General features: G+C 41.3%; 1 protein-coding gene across 1 annotated transcript in view; it reads left to right on the top strand.

The window, feature by feature from the left end:
- The window catches only part of ANKFN1 (ankyrin repeat and fibronectin type III domain containing 1), a 190,422-nt gene that overhangs the window by 161,797 nt on the left and 13,420 nt on the right, over positions 1 to 15,205 (top strand). The window contains exons 16-17 of the mRNA XM_006076245.3: positions 5,652 to 5,818; positions 13,089 to 13,302. Of these exons, the coding sequence (XP_006076307.1) occupies positions 5,652 to 5,818; positions 13,089 to 13,302 (381 nt within the window). The remainder of the gene's footprint in view (positions 1 to 5,651; positions 5,819 to 13,088; positions 13,303 to 15,205) is intronic.

The raw sequence follows: 15,205 nt of genomic DNA, 5'->3' as shown, positions 1-15,205 counted from the left end.
ATAAGCTTTAATATAAGTAACTTTTAATACAAGCTCTGCAGAATACAGTAGTCCCATAGGGTGTTCCTTCCTAGGATTATCGATGGGGGAGAGAGACAGTCCTACAGGAGGATGCTGTGAGACTCTATGAGCAGGGTCAAGCTGGGGCAAAGTGGTACAATCGTAGACCCACTGCCCCCCGCAGCTTGAGGGCTGATATCCCTAGCCCTTTGGAGAGGAAGAGGATAGCACTCCTCTGCAGTTATAAAGCATGTGTCTGGGGGACAGCAAGGGTCACTATTCATGCTGCCCCAGAAATAAAAGGAAAAGCCCTTAGAAACTGTCCTGAGATGTGGCCTCTTGGGGATTTGCCTATACTGAGGAGGTCACACTGCCCTGACCCCATGGGCAGTCACAGCTGACTGTAGGCCTATGAAGAGGAAAGCGGACTTTTATCGATTTCATTGACTCTATGACTTTGACTGCCTCGATGAGCAAGATTAAGAAACTGGGAAATTTTTTAAAGCCAATGTGAAGCCTGGTATGCATTTTATACTTCAGTGTTCGGCTACATGCTTCATTCAACAAACATTTACTGAGTTTCCACTATATTCCAGTACTATGCTAGGGCTGGACACACAGACATTAACAGGACACAGTCTGCCCACTGGAAACCTAGAACCCAGTGGGGGATATTATCTATACCAACAGTCCCAATCCAATGAAAATTCTGTGAGAGGTCAGTTGCTGAATTTCAGAGGAAAAACACCTAATCCTTTCTTACAGAGATACGATTTAAGATAGACTTTGAAGTACAAGTAAACATTCAGGAAAAAAATAAAGGTAGACCAGGAAAGGAAAATCATTGTAAGCAGAAGGAATAGCATGCACAAAGGTTTGGAGACCTAGGAAAAATGCATCTCACTTAAGTATACTCTGAGTAGTTCACTGTGACAGATGCTTCAAGCATCTGAGCAAGTGTGACGGGAGACAAAACTAAAATTGAAAAAAGGAAAAATCACGAAGGGTTAAGCCACCCCAAAGCAGTTAGACTTTATTCTATAAGCAATAAGGAGTCATTAAAAATTTTTAAGGAAAAGAATAATATGGTCTTACTGGGTTTTAACCACTCTGTGGATTGCAGGACAATGAGAAAAGGGCTGGGCCTAGAGGCAATGAGACAGTTAAGAGACCGGCCCAGGTGGGCATTGATAAGAACTCAGACGGAGACCGCCACAGCAGGCGGACAGAAGAGAAGGCAGGGGCAAGAGGAATTTAGAAGTTAAAATCAATAGGACTTTGTGATTGATTCAATGTGGTTGAAGAGAAAGATGGAGGAGCCACGGAGTCTGAATACGGTGCTGAAATGGATAACGCTGCCATCTACCAAAACAGGAAATAAGAGGGGAGGAACAGGTTTGGGGGAAGGGAGAGATGATGAGTTAGTTCAGTTTGACAAATGATGAGTTTTGTTTGAGGTGCCTGTGGGATATCCAGGCATTGAGCCTAATGGAATCCAGGCCACAAGCTTATAAGAAATGGCACAGTCCCAACCCTCATTCCTAATGCCCATTTTTCATGATTTAGGATACCATTCCTGAATTCCAACTGTCAACTCGTTCACTACCAGGAATCTTTAGAGAGGCATCTTATGCCCAGGTTCTTTCTGATACCTTGGCAGAGAACCATAGAACTAAACTGACCTTAAGAGGTAATCTTATTGGTTCCTTAGCTTCCAGACTAGGCTACATGGCCCAGACTGATGGGACTCTATTGAGTAAGAGATCTTTAGGAAGAATATTCTAACCTCAATCCTGTTCTAATATTCAAACTACTAATTGCCCCATTCTTCCCAGGGGGATGGGCAAAGGATGTGAACAAAAATTCACTTTGCATCTGATATGTGCCACATGCTGTCTAGGCACTTTATTATTATGTTGTTTTATCCTGCTGATGCTGCTGCGTCGCTTCAGTCGTGTCCGACTCTGTGCGACCCCACAGATGGCAGCCCACCAGGCTCCTCTGTCCCTGGGATTCTCCAGGCAAGAATATTGGAGTGGGTTGCCATTTCCTTCTCCAGTTGTTTTATCCTAGGTGGACATTATTATCCTTGTCTTAGCTATAAAAAAAACCTGAGGCTCCCTGGGGTTATATGCCTATTATGAAGGTAGTAAGTGGTAGAAGTGTAATTCAAATCCAGTTCTGTCTTATACCTAAGCCTGAGTACTTTCCGCCCTACAGTATCCCCAATCTGACTTCCAGTGTCGGTGCTGACGGCATTTTAGTCTGTCACTATCTTATAAAGAAAAAAGACAGAGAAAACACCACAGAAAATTAGTCTTCCTTTGTAAATTACTAACAAATCATGCGGTCTGGGATAATGCATTTTTGTATCCTTATACCATTTTGCTTGCAAAATGCATGTGATTCACATTAGGAAAAAAATTAGAAGCTTCCAGTCTATCCTCCCCTTCTCAGTGATGGCTACCAAATGTATCATTGCTAAACCACAAAAGACCATGTTAAAGTCACATTTGTTAAAATGACATTAAAGGCTCCGGATGAAAACCACTAGAGTGGGAAAGTGAAGCACCGTCCTTGCCGTTGGAAGGTCCTCGGCGCTCACTGTGGCGGGTGGCGCGGCCGTGTGGGCGCTGGGAGACCACCCACTGATCCGAGGCTCTGACCACAAAGAGACGCAGCGAGAGGGAGCTGTGGACACCCTGGCGTTCTAGAATTCAGATGGGACTTATAGCATTTCCTCTAAAGAAATTCTTCAGGGCCTCTATCTTCCAGTCATATTTTAGAAAGAAGGGAAAAAAGATGATTTTTTTTTTTTTTGCAACTTGGTTTGGAAAGGCAGACTGTGAGACACTTCACTCTTCAGCCAAGAGAGGACATCTGTCAAGCGCAAACAGGATATAATTCCTCCTTGAAAGGCATGAAGACACATTCAGGGAGCTACAAGGGTCAAGAGTAAGCTGAAAAGTAACCATGACTCTTTCCTGTAGAGCAGCCAGTAAATATCAGACTTGAAATATACCTTTTGAAAGAGGAAAATCAAACGCATCTTGAGGAAAGAGAATAGAGGGGGAAAGGAGACTTTGGAATAAAGGTCAGCTCTCTTCAGATCATGGCATACAAAAGTTTTGTTGTTCATTCAGGCAATAAACTTTGAGAAGTTGGTTTCCCTGGTGGCTCGCATCATAGAATCTGCCTGCAGTGCAGGAGACCCGGGTTTGATCCCTGGGTCAGAAAGATCCCCTGGAGAAGGGAATGGCAACCCACTCCAGTATTCTTGCCTGGAAAATCCCATGGACAAAGGAGCCCGGCAGGCTACAGCCCATGGGATTACAAAGAATCAGACACAACTGAGCGACTAACACTTGACTTGAGAAGTTATAGTGTTTCAAGTTTTGAGGAAATAAAAATTAACAGGAGATATGTTTTTTGCCCTCAAAGAAATCAGTCAAGTAAATATTACAATAAAGCAGGATAAATGTCCCGGTGTATTTAAAAACAAGTGGTCTAGGGCCACAAAAGACAGAAACTAATTCTGCCTGGAGTGGAAGAGGTACCAGTTAAGATTTCACTGAGGAGAAGATATTTAACCTGAATGTTCCAGTATGAGAAGAAGCTGACATGAAGGTATTGGTAGAGAAAGTACTGGAGGAGAAGGAAATGGCATGTTCACAAACACGGAAATACAAAAGGACCTGTAGTCGGCTCAGCTTGACCAGAGCATAGGGTCGATGCAGGCAGAGGGTGGAAGGCATGACAGAGATATGACTGAAGATATATGAAAATCCTAGATCTCAAGGAGCTGGCTTTACTGTGATGTTTGGATTGTATCCTGAGTCAAGAAGGTGCTCTATGCTGCTGCTTCAGCTGCTAAGTCGCTTCAGTCGTGTCCGACTCTGTGCGACCCCATAGACGGCAGCCCACCAGGCTCCCCCGCCCCTGGGATTCTCCAGGCAAGAACACTGGAGTGGGTTGCCATTTCCTTCTCCAATGCATGAAAGTGAAAAGTGAAAGTGAAGTTGCTCAGTCATGTCCGACCCTCAGCAACCCCATGGACTGCAGTCTTCCAGGCTCCTCCATCCATGAGATTTTCCAGGCAAGAGTACTGGAGTGGGGTGCCATTGCCTTCTAGGTGTATAATCAAGGGAAAGCATGAAATGTAGATTATTTGGGAAGAGCTCAATAATTTGCATTTACTGAGATCAGTTCTTCTGAGTGTTAGACAAGGAAGTGTTAGAGCAAAGGAAGTAGAAGGAGGGATCTAATACAAGAGAGAAAGGGAAAAAAAAAACAAAACCAAAACTACCCGAAATCAGAAACCACTCCTTGAAACAGTGCCCAGTGGGATTAAGGACAGGCCACTGGAGCCTTCACTCCATTCTTCTCTACCCCTTCCTTCAATACAAGCAGATCCAACAGAGCAGGTCACCCTTCCCCTCACCTGAGTTTTATCCTGAGGGAAAATCAAGCAAGGAAGCAGGCAGTGGTAAGATGGGAATTGTAGGGTACACAAAATCTCTCAATGTGCAGAGAAGTAGGGCTTCCTCAGTGAGGTGTGGAGATGACCAGATGCCCCGTTTTGAGGTAGTGTGGTTTTAGCTTCCCAAAATGGCCAGGTCTAGGTCTCTGGAATCAATAGCAAAGAGGCCTGAGGGCAGTAATTAGATGTTCTTCCTAGAATTCCTCACCAAAGAAGCCAGAATAAAAATGCTTCCACAGATCTGGTGAGTTATTACAGCCCTATTTCCGAAGCCTGAAGCATACCGATACAGGTCAGAGGGACACAGAGTGAGTGAGGTTCCTGGGAAGTGACTCTCCAAACTCAGCAATGCCAGGAAGAGTCTGGTACTACACAAGTCTGAATCAGAATGCTTGCCTCATCTTACTGGACTCTGAAGTTATGGCATGTGAGCAGAGCCGATCAGAGAAGTATGAAAAATCTGACCACCTCAGGCTGCCTGCGTCAGGCTGAGACCCACGCCCCTCTCTCCCTTCTCCATGGCAGAGATGAAGGTTAGGCTGTCTCCACTGGCCTCCAGCCCATTATCTTTTAAGAGAAGAAGGGAAAAACAAAAATGGTCTGCAGCGCACTAGCTCCATCATCTTTCCAGAGGAGTTGAGGAGTGGAGAGGCAGAAGAGGAATCAAAACTCATCATACTAGGTCCTTAGGAAGTTTTCCAGCCAGACAAAACACAAAACACACCCTGAGAAAAACATGTCTTTTATCTTCTGGGACTTCTGGCCTTGGAAAGGAACATGCAAGATACACACTAGAAATCAGACATAGTAATCAAAACTGGGTTTCAGATGGATATTTGTCTCTTTTTTTTTTTTCTCTTTAAATCGGTAAGCAAACTTATTTTCCCAATAGTAGCCCAACTTTAGGGGCTGAACATAAACTGCAGCTTCAGCCAACTCCACTTCCCCATACCCTACCAGGACTTGGTAAACCTTAAAAGGGAATACTGTCTGACTAAAGCCAGACAACTGGCCCCTTAAGAGCACATTTATAATTTATTTATGGCCTAATATTTTCCAATGATAGGATTAATAAATCATGTTTTCATTCAACTTGTTTTCTCTGAGGTATGAATTTCTCTATTTTGATACCAGATCTTAACATGTTTTATTTTGCTTGTCCATTTTCCAGTTCATTTTTGCAGCTACAGGGAGAAATTTATTAGTCTGTATTGCCGCCTTTCTGCTGTTGTGGAGCTGGATTCTCTGAATACCCAACAGTCCCTGAGGGAAGCAATCTCAGACAGCGAAGTTGCAGCTGCCAAACAAAGACACCAGCAAGTTTTAGATTTCATTCAGGTAACAGTTTGTTTTATCGGAGGTAAAAGTAAGAAAGAAGGGACAGGGTGGTGAGGAGAACCAAGCATGAGAAAGAACAGCAGTCTGGGTGAAAGACCACGATGTGCAAATAGACTGTTAATTTGGTTAAAATGCGGAACTCGGGGAAATATGAGTTTTTAAACAAAGGCTTAAGAAAAAGCTACAGATAAATCAGTGTTAATAAGAGCTCTATCGGCCCCTGTGGTGGGTCGCTGTAGTCTCCTATGTCAAACAGAAAAACAACTGCCAGAAGAAGTAGAGATCAGAATAGTAGTACCCAGTAGCCCAGTAATAATTCCAACAAGAAGAAAAACTGTATTAATTAATTCAATATCCCAGAGAAAAAGAACAGAATGATCCATCGGCTTATGTAAACCCAAATTTGGGACATACGATTTCTCATTCTTTGGACTTCTTTCTGGCAGAACTGACATTTTAATGCATAGCTATAAAGGCTTAAAAATGTGTGAGCCCTATGGTAATGTCTCAGGGCCTTGAGACAGTGGGACTGAGTAGTCATCAAGAGAATTTGGATCTGGTCTGAAAGTGCCCCTAAATCCCTTGGACAAATCTTAGGATCTTTATGCCTGTGCGTGCATGCATACTAAATCGCCACAGTGCTGTCCAACTCTGTGTGACCCTATGGACTATAGCCTGCCAAGCTCCTCTCTCCATGGGATTCTCCAGGCAAGAGTACTGGAGTGGGTTGCCATGGGATCTTCTCCGGGGGATCTTCCTGACTCAGGGATTGAACCTCTGTCTATTACCTCTCCTGCACTGGCGGACAAGTTCTTTACAACTAGTGCCATCTGGGAAGCCCTTTTATGCCTGCAGTATAACCCAATTCACAAAATGAAGGCACAGTCCCGTCTTAACCTCAGGGAATACATCTCAAGACTGGATGACTGAAACTGCAAATAGTACTTAACCCTGGATATACTATTTTTCCCTATATGTACATACCTATGCTAAGTTTAATTTATAAATCAGGCACAGTAAGAGATTAGCAACAATAATAAAATAGAACAGTTATAACAATATATTGTGACAAAAATTATGTGAATGTCCTATCTCTCAAAATAGCTTATTGTACAAATTTAATGTCTTCTTCCATCTTAACTAAACACTTATTATGTACCGTGGCCATGACTTTTGCGATTTGAGATATAACAGCCAAACTACTAGGAATTTCTTTTTCCTTTTTCACAATTTCATGGAATGAAGATTCATTCTTATCATAGATCTTAGCAATTTCATCATACAGGTTTTTTTCCCTTACCTTATTAAGTATAGGCCTTTCAACTGTTCAATTAAAGAAAGCACTTTGTAGTTTCTCTTTGTCATAACCAAATTGCCAGCATCTTGCACTCGTGCACTTTGGGGCCATTATTAATTAAAATAAGGGTTACTTGAACACAAGAATTATGATACCACAGCAATCTGATAGCCAAGGTGGCTGCTTAGTGACTAAAGGGTGGGATACGCTGGACAGAGGGATGATTCACATCCTGGGAATGCTGGGCAGGATGACAGGAGATTTGATCCCGCTATTCAGAACAGCGGCAATTTAAAACTTATGAAGTGTTTACTTCTGGAATCTTCCATTTAATATTTTCAGACCTCAGTTGACCAACTAAACTGCAGAAAGCAAACCATGAATAAGAGGGGACTTCTATAACAGCAATAGCCCCATCATGAATATCACTTTGACATACATTCAGATCAATCTGATAAATACAATATTTGTTGGACACAAGTGTCGGGCACTGGAAGGGAGATACAAAGTTGAATTACACATGGTCCTTGAACTCCGTTTAAAATTCATTAGGGTAAACAAGAAATGTGTACAAATACTATCTGTAAAAATTATTTAGGTGCCAAATTTCTTGCCTCGTCACTCAGTCATGTCCAACTCTTTGTGACCCCATGAACTGTAGCCCACAAGGCTCCCCCATCCATGGGATTTTCCAGGCAAGAATAGTAGAGTGGGTTGCCATTTCCTTCTCCAAGGTACCAAAAGAGAAATATAAAAAAAAAAAAACAAAGTATAAATGTCTTGTGTCAACACAAAGAAGTAAAAATTTACTTACCTTTGTGGGCATAAAAAAAAATGCCGTAGAGGATGTAACTGATATGTGAGCTGGGCCTAGTGGCATAGGATAGTCTCTAGTGAGGAGAAACAGAATGAAGAACTGCCAAAGAAGAAGCATAAACAGATAAGGGAGAAAGAGTGGAAAAATCCTATCTGGGGAATGATGTGTGATCAAGATTAGTTTGGGCATAAACTGAGTAAAGGACAATAGTGAAAAATTAGGTAAGAATGAAAGGAGCAATGAAATCAGATCACATGAGGCTTTATTAGAGACCATAGTAAGAAATTTGTACCTGATGCTGTAAGGTACCTACAGCAGCCATGACTCTCTGCCAAAGTGTTGGAGAAAGTCAGTAAGAGGATCTCACAGATGTTTAAGATAGATTCAAGCATTGGAGGATGTTCCTCCCACTCGCATCGGTGTGGCCACACTGGTTGTTCACAGTAAACGCTCATTCTCATTGGCTACTAAATAATTTGCACGTCATTCCTAGACCTAAGGAGAAGACTAAAGGCAGGGAAACCAGATACAAAGCTATTACACAACCCTCCAAGCAAGTCATGAGGACCTAAGATGAGAAAATGCTGTGAACTCTGGGCAAATAAAGTTCTCTAAATCTCAATCTCCTCATCTGTAAAATAGGGATGATAATAACAGGACTAGCTTTCAGTGTCACTGAGAGAATTCAGTACGATAATACATATAACGATTTCACTGAAGTGCCTGCACATAATAAGTATGCAATAAATTATACATTCATTCATTAATAAGAAGGGAAAATACTTTAAAGCATGATATGCAAGATTGGGGGTTTATTAAGTACTCATGAAGAAGATATTGTAATATGCTTGCAAAGTGTGAGCCAGACAAGTCCTAGCCTACTTCTCTCATCCTAAATGAGATATTTTAGGTGACCTCTTAGACTAAAAAAATAAACCTTTCAAGAACTTACTTGCTTTCTTGACCTGAAAACACAGTATTTAAAAATTAAAACCATTTCCATCTTTTTTTTTATTTCTAGTAAAAATGAAATACTAATAGGGTAAGGGGGTGGGAAAAAGATGAAAGAAGCAGAAGGAGGATAGGAAAGATTGGCATATCTTTTGAACCCAATGTAAGGAATAGGGGAGCATGGTAAGAAGAAGAATGACCAGAATTCAGTTAGCATACATTTTTAGTCTGGAATCTTCCACTGATAAACCTTGGACTATTGGACAATTTATTTGATCCAAGGTCCTCAATTGTAAGAACTGGACTGGATGACTTCTCAAGCACCGAGTTGGCTCTAACATTTCATGACTTCTTTAACAGCCATAATTAGTTTTATAGAAGCACTTCTTTAACTTTACCTTAGGTTCTATTTCCACTTTATTCCAACTAAGGCTCCCCTGAATCCATTACGTTCAACCAAGAACACTGACTTTCTTTAGCCTGTCACATACTCCAAGAGTCCCTGGCTCCATTCTTACTTCCAGATGACAGTCCTCACCCCTCTCTTTCTCACCTAGCCTATGGCTCCACCGCTTTCTTCTCTTTCCTTTTCAGCACACCATTAAGTGGGATGGATGAAGGCAAGCGAGGCCAGGAATTCTTTAAAGTTCTAGCCTGCTCTGGTTTCCTAAAGCAGGTAACTTGAGAGCCCTCTCTATGTACTCTCCAGCTAGCCAGCCAGGTAAACGGAGACTTGGATGAAAGCCAGTTCTCCAAGAGTTCAAGAAAGCACTTCTTGGCCAGGCTAAAACCAGACCATCTTGCACCCACATCCTTCAGTGGACTGCCCTGCTCCATCCAACATGGATAATTTCACTGACTAGAGTTAATGCAGGATCATCTCTCTCCTTAACGAGATTGGGCTTCTCAGTCTCTCCTGCTCAGAATGAAAACCAGCTGCAGCCATTCACCCACTGGCATCCACCGCTCAGTCCACCACACACCATAATCGGCAGAGGCAAGTGCCAGCTGTGGGAGCATTTGTGTGATTCCAGATCTAAGACAGTGTTGAAGGCACTACACAAACCAAACATTGTAAAGAGCAAGGGAGTCTATGTAAATACAGTTGGGAAAAGAAGCCAAGCAGTGCAGCCAGAGAGGAAGGGCTGGGCCGGGGGAGGTGTAGAAAATCATAGATAAGGTATACAGCCTTTACAGACAGCACATGCGGCAGAGATGTCAGAGTGCGGAGACTTGGCACTGGGCATATTTGGAGCTGCTAAAGCCGAAAGGGCAATTAGGCTATAATTTATATACTGGAATGCTTCAAATGCTCCTAAGCTGTAATAGAAACACAGCTCATTAAATATAGCCAATCTATCATCCCCTCAAGCACCTTGTAACTGTGCTGTGAGAAAACCAATCACCTTTACATTTTAATAAAAATATTATCTTGCCTGCGTACAGAGAAAGGAGTGTAATTTATGGGATGAAAACCAAAATTTTTAAAGGGCAAAGTGAGAAATGGATGCAAAACTTTTAACCAACAGACCTAGTGAGTTCATGGTCTTTCTTTTTTAAAAACATGTCAGCAAGTCTTTAGAAGCTGTATTTGGACCTTAAAATCAAGGGGATTATGTTGTCAGTTATTTTTAGATCAACAGTATAAGGTAAAATGAGTGAAAATTGTGCTTCTTTTAGAGCTACTTAACTAAGTCCGTTAAACTCAGTCCATAGGTTTCCCTCTACCTATGTTTCTGATTTTTCTTCAGTTAACACTTCTTCACTGCATCACTGAGAAAATTAAGAAATAAACATTGTCTCTACACATAAGTGTTTAAATTTTTGTACTAAATCTCACTATCCATCCTCAGTTAGTAAGGCTAAAACAACCTATCCAAAGAGAACAAGTGGAGGACAAGTTATTAATAATTGTATTCATTTCTTAAGGCTGCTGCAAGAAATTGCCACAAACCGAGTGGCTTAAACAACAGGAATTTATTCTCTCACAGTTCTAAAGGCCAGAAATCTAAAGTCAAGGTGTCGGCAGAGCCACACTCCCTCTGGAGAAGGGGAGAATCTATCCTTGGCTTCCTCCAGCTCCTGGTGGCCACTGGCATCCCTTGACTTGGGGCTACCTCAATTCAATCTTTGCTTCTGTGGTCACACAGCCTCCTCTTCCGCCAGCCACATCTCCGTCTGCCTCACTCTCATAAGGATGTCTTCATGCAGACATTCGTCACTGGAATCAAGGCCCAGCTAGATAATCTAGGATAAAATCCTCCCGTCAAAATCCTTACCAATCACATCTTTTGCCATAAAAGGTAACATTCACTCTTTTATCATATAAAGTAATACAGGTTCCAGGGATTAGGATGTGGACATATATTTTGGGAGGTCACATTCTATCCACTACAGTAACCGTGATAGTCATTTTAACGACTGAAAATTTTATAAGAACATACAGCTTACATTGTGCACTCACCTACATCATCTTACTTAACCCTCATAATAATTCTGTCCAAGGACAGAGATCTCAAGTATTAGATAACCATTCACTCATACCTTCACTGGCTGAACAATCATTTACTGAGTACCTATTCTTTGCATAGCCAAGAGTAAAAGGCACAGAAGCACGGTACCTGCCTTGGCAGGACCTCCAAAAGCTGTCCATAGTCATGCAGTGCCTCACTTTGAGACAGGAGTATGCAGCGTGAGGTGGGATCAATAAAAGCTAGCTGAGAAAGCAACAATCTCATTAAGAAAATGTGTCCAAGCGTTAAATGGAACTTCCACTTTATTTACTCCTTGAACTTCAGATTCTTCCCTATATAATGTTCAGTGGGCCTGCCACTGTTGAACCTTCAGCCCAAGTCACTGGCTGACAAAGCCTGAAGCTCAATTTCATGCTTTCATTAACAACACTAAAAACTCTGCCCAGTTCTGTCACTCCAGGATAGAACATTACCAGAAAGCAAGGGAAAATGGCAACCAACCATGCAGTGCCATGCATTAGCTCACTCAGACTTGCCTGTCACTCTGAACTCACAGTTTCAGAAGCCACTCTGTATTAACTGGGAGCATCTGGTTTGTGGATATTCTTCGAAGAGTATTCTTTAAGTACAGATTAAGACTCTAAAAATTGAAATTTGAAAATAGAACATTAGATAGTCCCTTCTATAATCAGAGACACCTTAACCATGTAGTATCCATACAATAAACATCTTCTAGCTGGAAACTGAGTGACCCCAGCTTTCTAAGGGTTCTTCAAAAATAAATTATAAAGTGTCAGAGCTGGAAGGGACCTTAGACATCATCCAGCCCAGCCTCTTCTTTTCACAGCGAGGTAAATGGGTCAGAAGTCAATGGCTTGCCCAAGGCACCCAGTGAAATTAGATGCAAAGCTGTTTATTCCAGTAATGCTTTACTAGTTCACACAGGACTACAACTACATTTCTTTTTCCACCTGTTCTGAAATTCAGACTTTATCATATGCCTTCCCCATAAATCCTAATGAGGAATATTTCATTACATGCTGAGAATTAATAACACTTTACATGTGTGAGAAATATACCCTGCAGTTTTACAAAGCACCTTCAAATTTATCATTTCACCCAATCATCACAGCAGTCCTGTGGCGTATAAAAGAAATATTTTGTCCACATTTCACAAATAAGGCAACTAAAGCTCAAAGGGGTCAAGCGATTTGCCAAAGGTTGTTCTAGAACCAATAAGTTGCAGATCCCAGCTGGAATCCAAGTCTTTCACTATTTGCCTTAAATGAAATAGCCTCTTGGGTAAAAAACATGCAAGACACAAAAGGTTATAAAAACAAGGTATTTTCTGGTTTAGTAAATCTATGTTGAAAATATTTTACCCACGCTCAAAACCAGATACTGTAGAAAATGTATCATGTTGGACCCTCAGGGAAACTTAACAGCTTTTTAAACCTGTTCACTAATTCAATGCATGCATGTATGCTAGGTTGCTTCAGTCATGTCCGACTCCTTGCGACTGCATGGGCTGTAGCCTGCCAGACCTCCCTGTCCATGGAGATTCTCCAGGCAAGATTATTGGAGTGGGTTGCCATGCCCTACTCCAAGGGATCTTCCTGACCAAGGATCAGTTCCGCATCTCTTGCTGTCTCCTGCATTGGCAGGCAGGTTCTTTACCACTAGCATCACCTGGGAAGCTAATTCAATGTATTTTACCATTTTATTCCAAAGCAAATAGACGAAGTTTGGCGTGAAATGAGGTGGATCATGGATGCTCTACATTATGCAAGATACAAGCAACCCGTTTCTGGCTTATCCATCACTAAGCTGATAGACCCTTCAGATGAGCAGAACCTAAAGAAGATCAATTCTACATCATCACATATAGACTGCCTTCCATCACCATCACCATCCCCAGAGATGCACAGACGAAAGGCAGTGAGTGGTAAGCAATAAGATCCAAATTTCTGTGTTTCAGTCACCAGATGCTTGGTCCTCATCTCCACTGATGAGGTTTGTGCTGAGTCATTAGACTCAGCAAGCAGTAGAAAACACTGCTCAGCAGTAAGAGTCTAGAAGCAGAGAAGACACAAAATCAGAACAGGGGAGGGTAGGAAGCTCAGGCAATGACCTGAGATCATATCCAGTTAGGAGTGGGAAAGATTCATGCCAGGTCTAATTCAAGCTTCCCATATACAAAAGGAATTTGACCAAAACCAGGGAGTAAAGAAAACAGGCCCAGTCTCCAATAAATAGGGACTAACAGGAATGAGGCAGGAAGGAGGTCCTAGCCTGGGTAGGAGGTCCAGGCAAACTTCCCACCAACATGGCACCAGTGTCCCGAGGTGAAGATGGGAAAGCAAGAAACCTTGGGTAAACTAGAATCCTGAGCCTGAGGCCAAATAAATAGGTTGGTCTCATCATGGATACAACAATCTGGAGACAATGTTACAGACAAGCTGCAGGAGATGCCTAGCAAGCCACCTCCACTCTCGGGAATTAAATTCGACTTTACGTGGTAAATACTAACTGAAAAATCATAGTTAACACAAACTTCTGCAAAACCCTTTTATACTTATAAACAGAGAGAAAACATACTAGTCAAAGGCAATATAATGAATGTTCTTGCCTAGAACATGTTGAAACAAATGCCATTTTTCTAATCAATTAAAAATGGTATTCAAAGCATCTTTATTCTATATCTTATAAGAGCCAATTTTATATGTTCTACAATGATAATAATTGATATTTTTAATAAACAGTTCTAAAATGTGAACTTGTCCTATAGGGGGCAGCATGGTGTAGCAGAAAGAGCCTGGCCTTAGAAATCAAAGACCTGGATTCAAATTCCAGCTTTGCTTTGCTAGCTGTATGCGCCTGAACATATTACTACATCTGAATCTGCTTCTTTGTATATAAAATGAGAATAATACTATATACACCTTGAAAAGTTATTTGTGAATAAGAATCTATGTCAGAGGTTCACAGAACATAATAAACAATAAATTGTAATATAGTATTTAATGTTATTTTTATTTCAGAAAACTTTAGCGGGGTTATGAACCTTTTCTATAAGGAAGTTTATGTACATTCTAAAAAACCTCAGTGTCTAAAAATCAAAACTTGGCAAGTGTAAGAACTTGAGAGACAGCTTATTTATATTACCAAAGGGTTCTATCACTTAACAAATAATTCAACAAAATAATTAGGTAGGTTTTTATAGATTCCCAGTAAGCTCAGGATACAAATAAAACACTATCCCTACCAAAAGCTAATTAATGGGGGAGACAGACACATTACAAACAACTTCATACTAACTGCATATGTGCTACTGGTATAATAAGGATACGCACAGGGTGCTACAGAATCTAATGGAAGTGTTAACCAGGAACTCATAAAATCAAAGAGAGCTTCCTGGAGGAGGTGACAAAGTCAAGTACTGAAGGATAAGCAGAATTTGAACTGAAAAAGAGGAAAGCATATAAGCAGAGGATGCAGAATGTGCAGGTGTGCTGTAGTTCAGGGAGCTGTAAGCAGTCTGGCTGAACTCAGGATCTACGGATAGTATCCTTTTTTTCAATTAAAAAGCATTCATTGGTCACCCATTCTGTTCCAGGCACTCTTAACGGTAAAAAGGATATAGTGTGTGCTCCCATAGAGCTGGCGTTCTAAGATGACAATGAAAATAGAAACAAGATGATTTCAGATAGTGAAAATTCCAAAGTATAATACAAAACAGCAATTAAGGTGGCTAGGAAGGGTGCTGAATTCACTAGGATAAACAGCAGAGACCTGTCTGTGAAAGTTACATTTGAACCAGGCAAAAAAAAAAAAAAAAAAAAAAGGAT

The sequence above is a fragment of the Bubalus bubalis genome, chromosome 3 (genome assembly GCF_019923935.1).
Source record: "Bubalus bubalis isolate 160015118507 breed Murrah chromosome 3, NDDB_SH_1, whole genome shotgun sequence".
In the NCBI taxonomy this organism is placed as follows: domain Eukaryota; kingdom Metazoa; phylum Chordata; class Mammalia; order Artiodactyla; family Bovidae; genus Bubalus; species Bubalus bubalis.
This window is presented reverse-complemented; position numbering and strand designations above follow the sequence as displayed.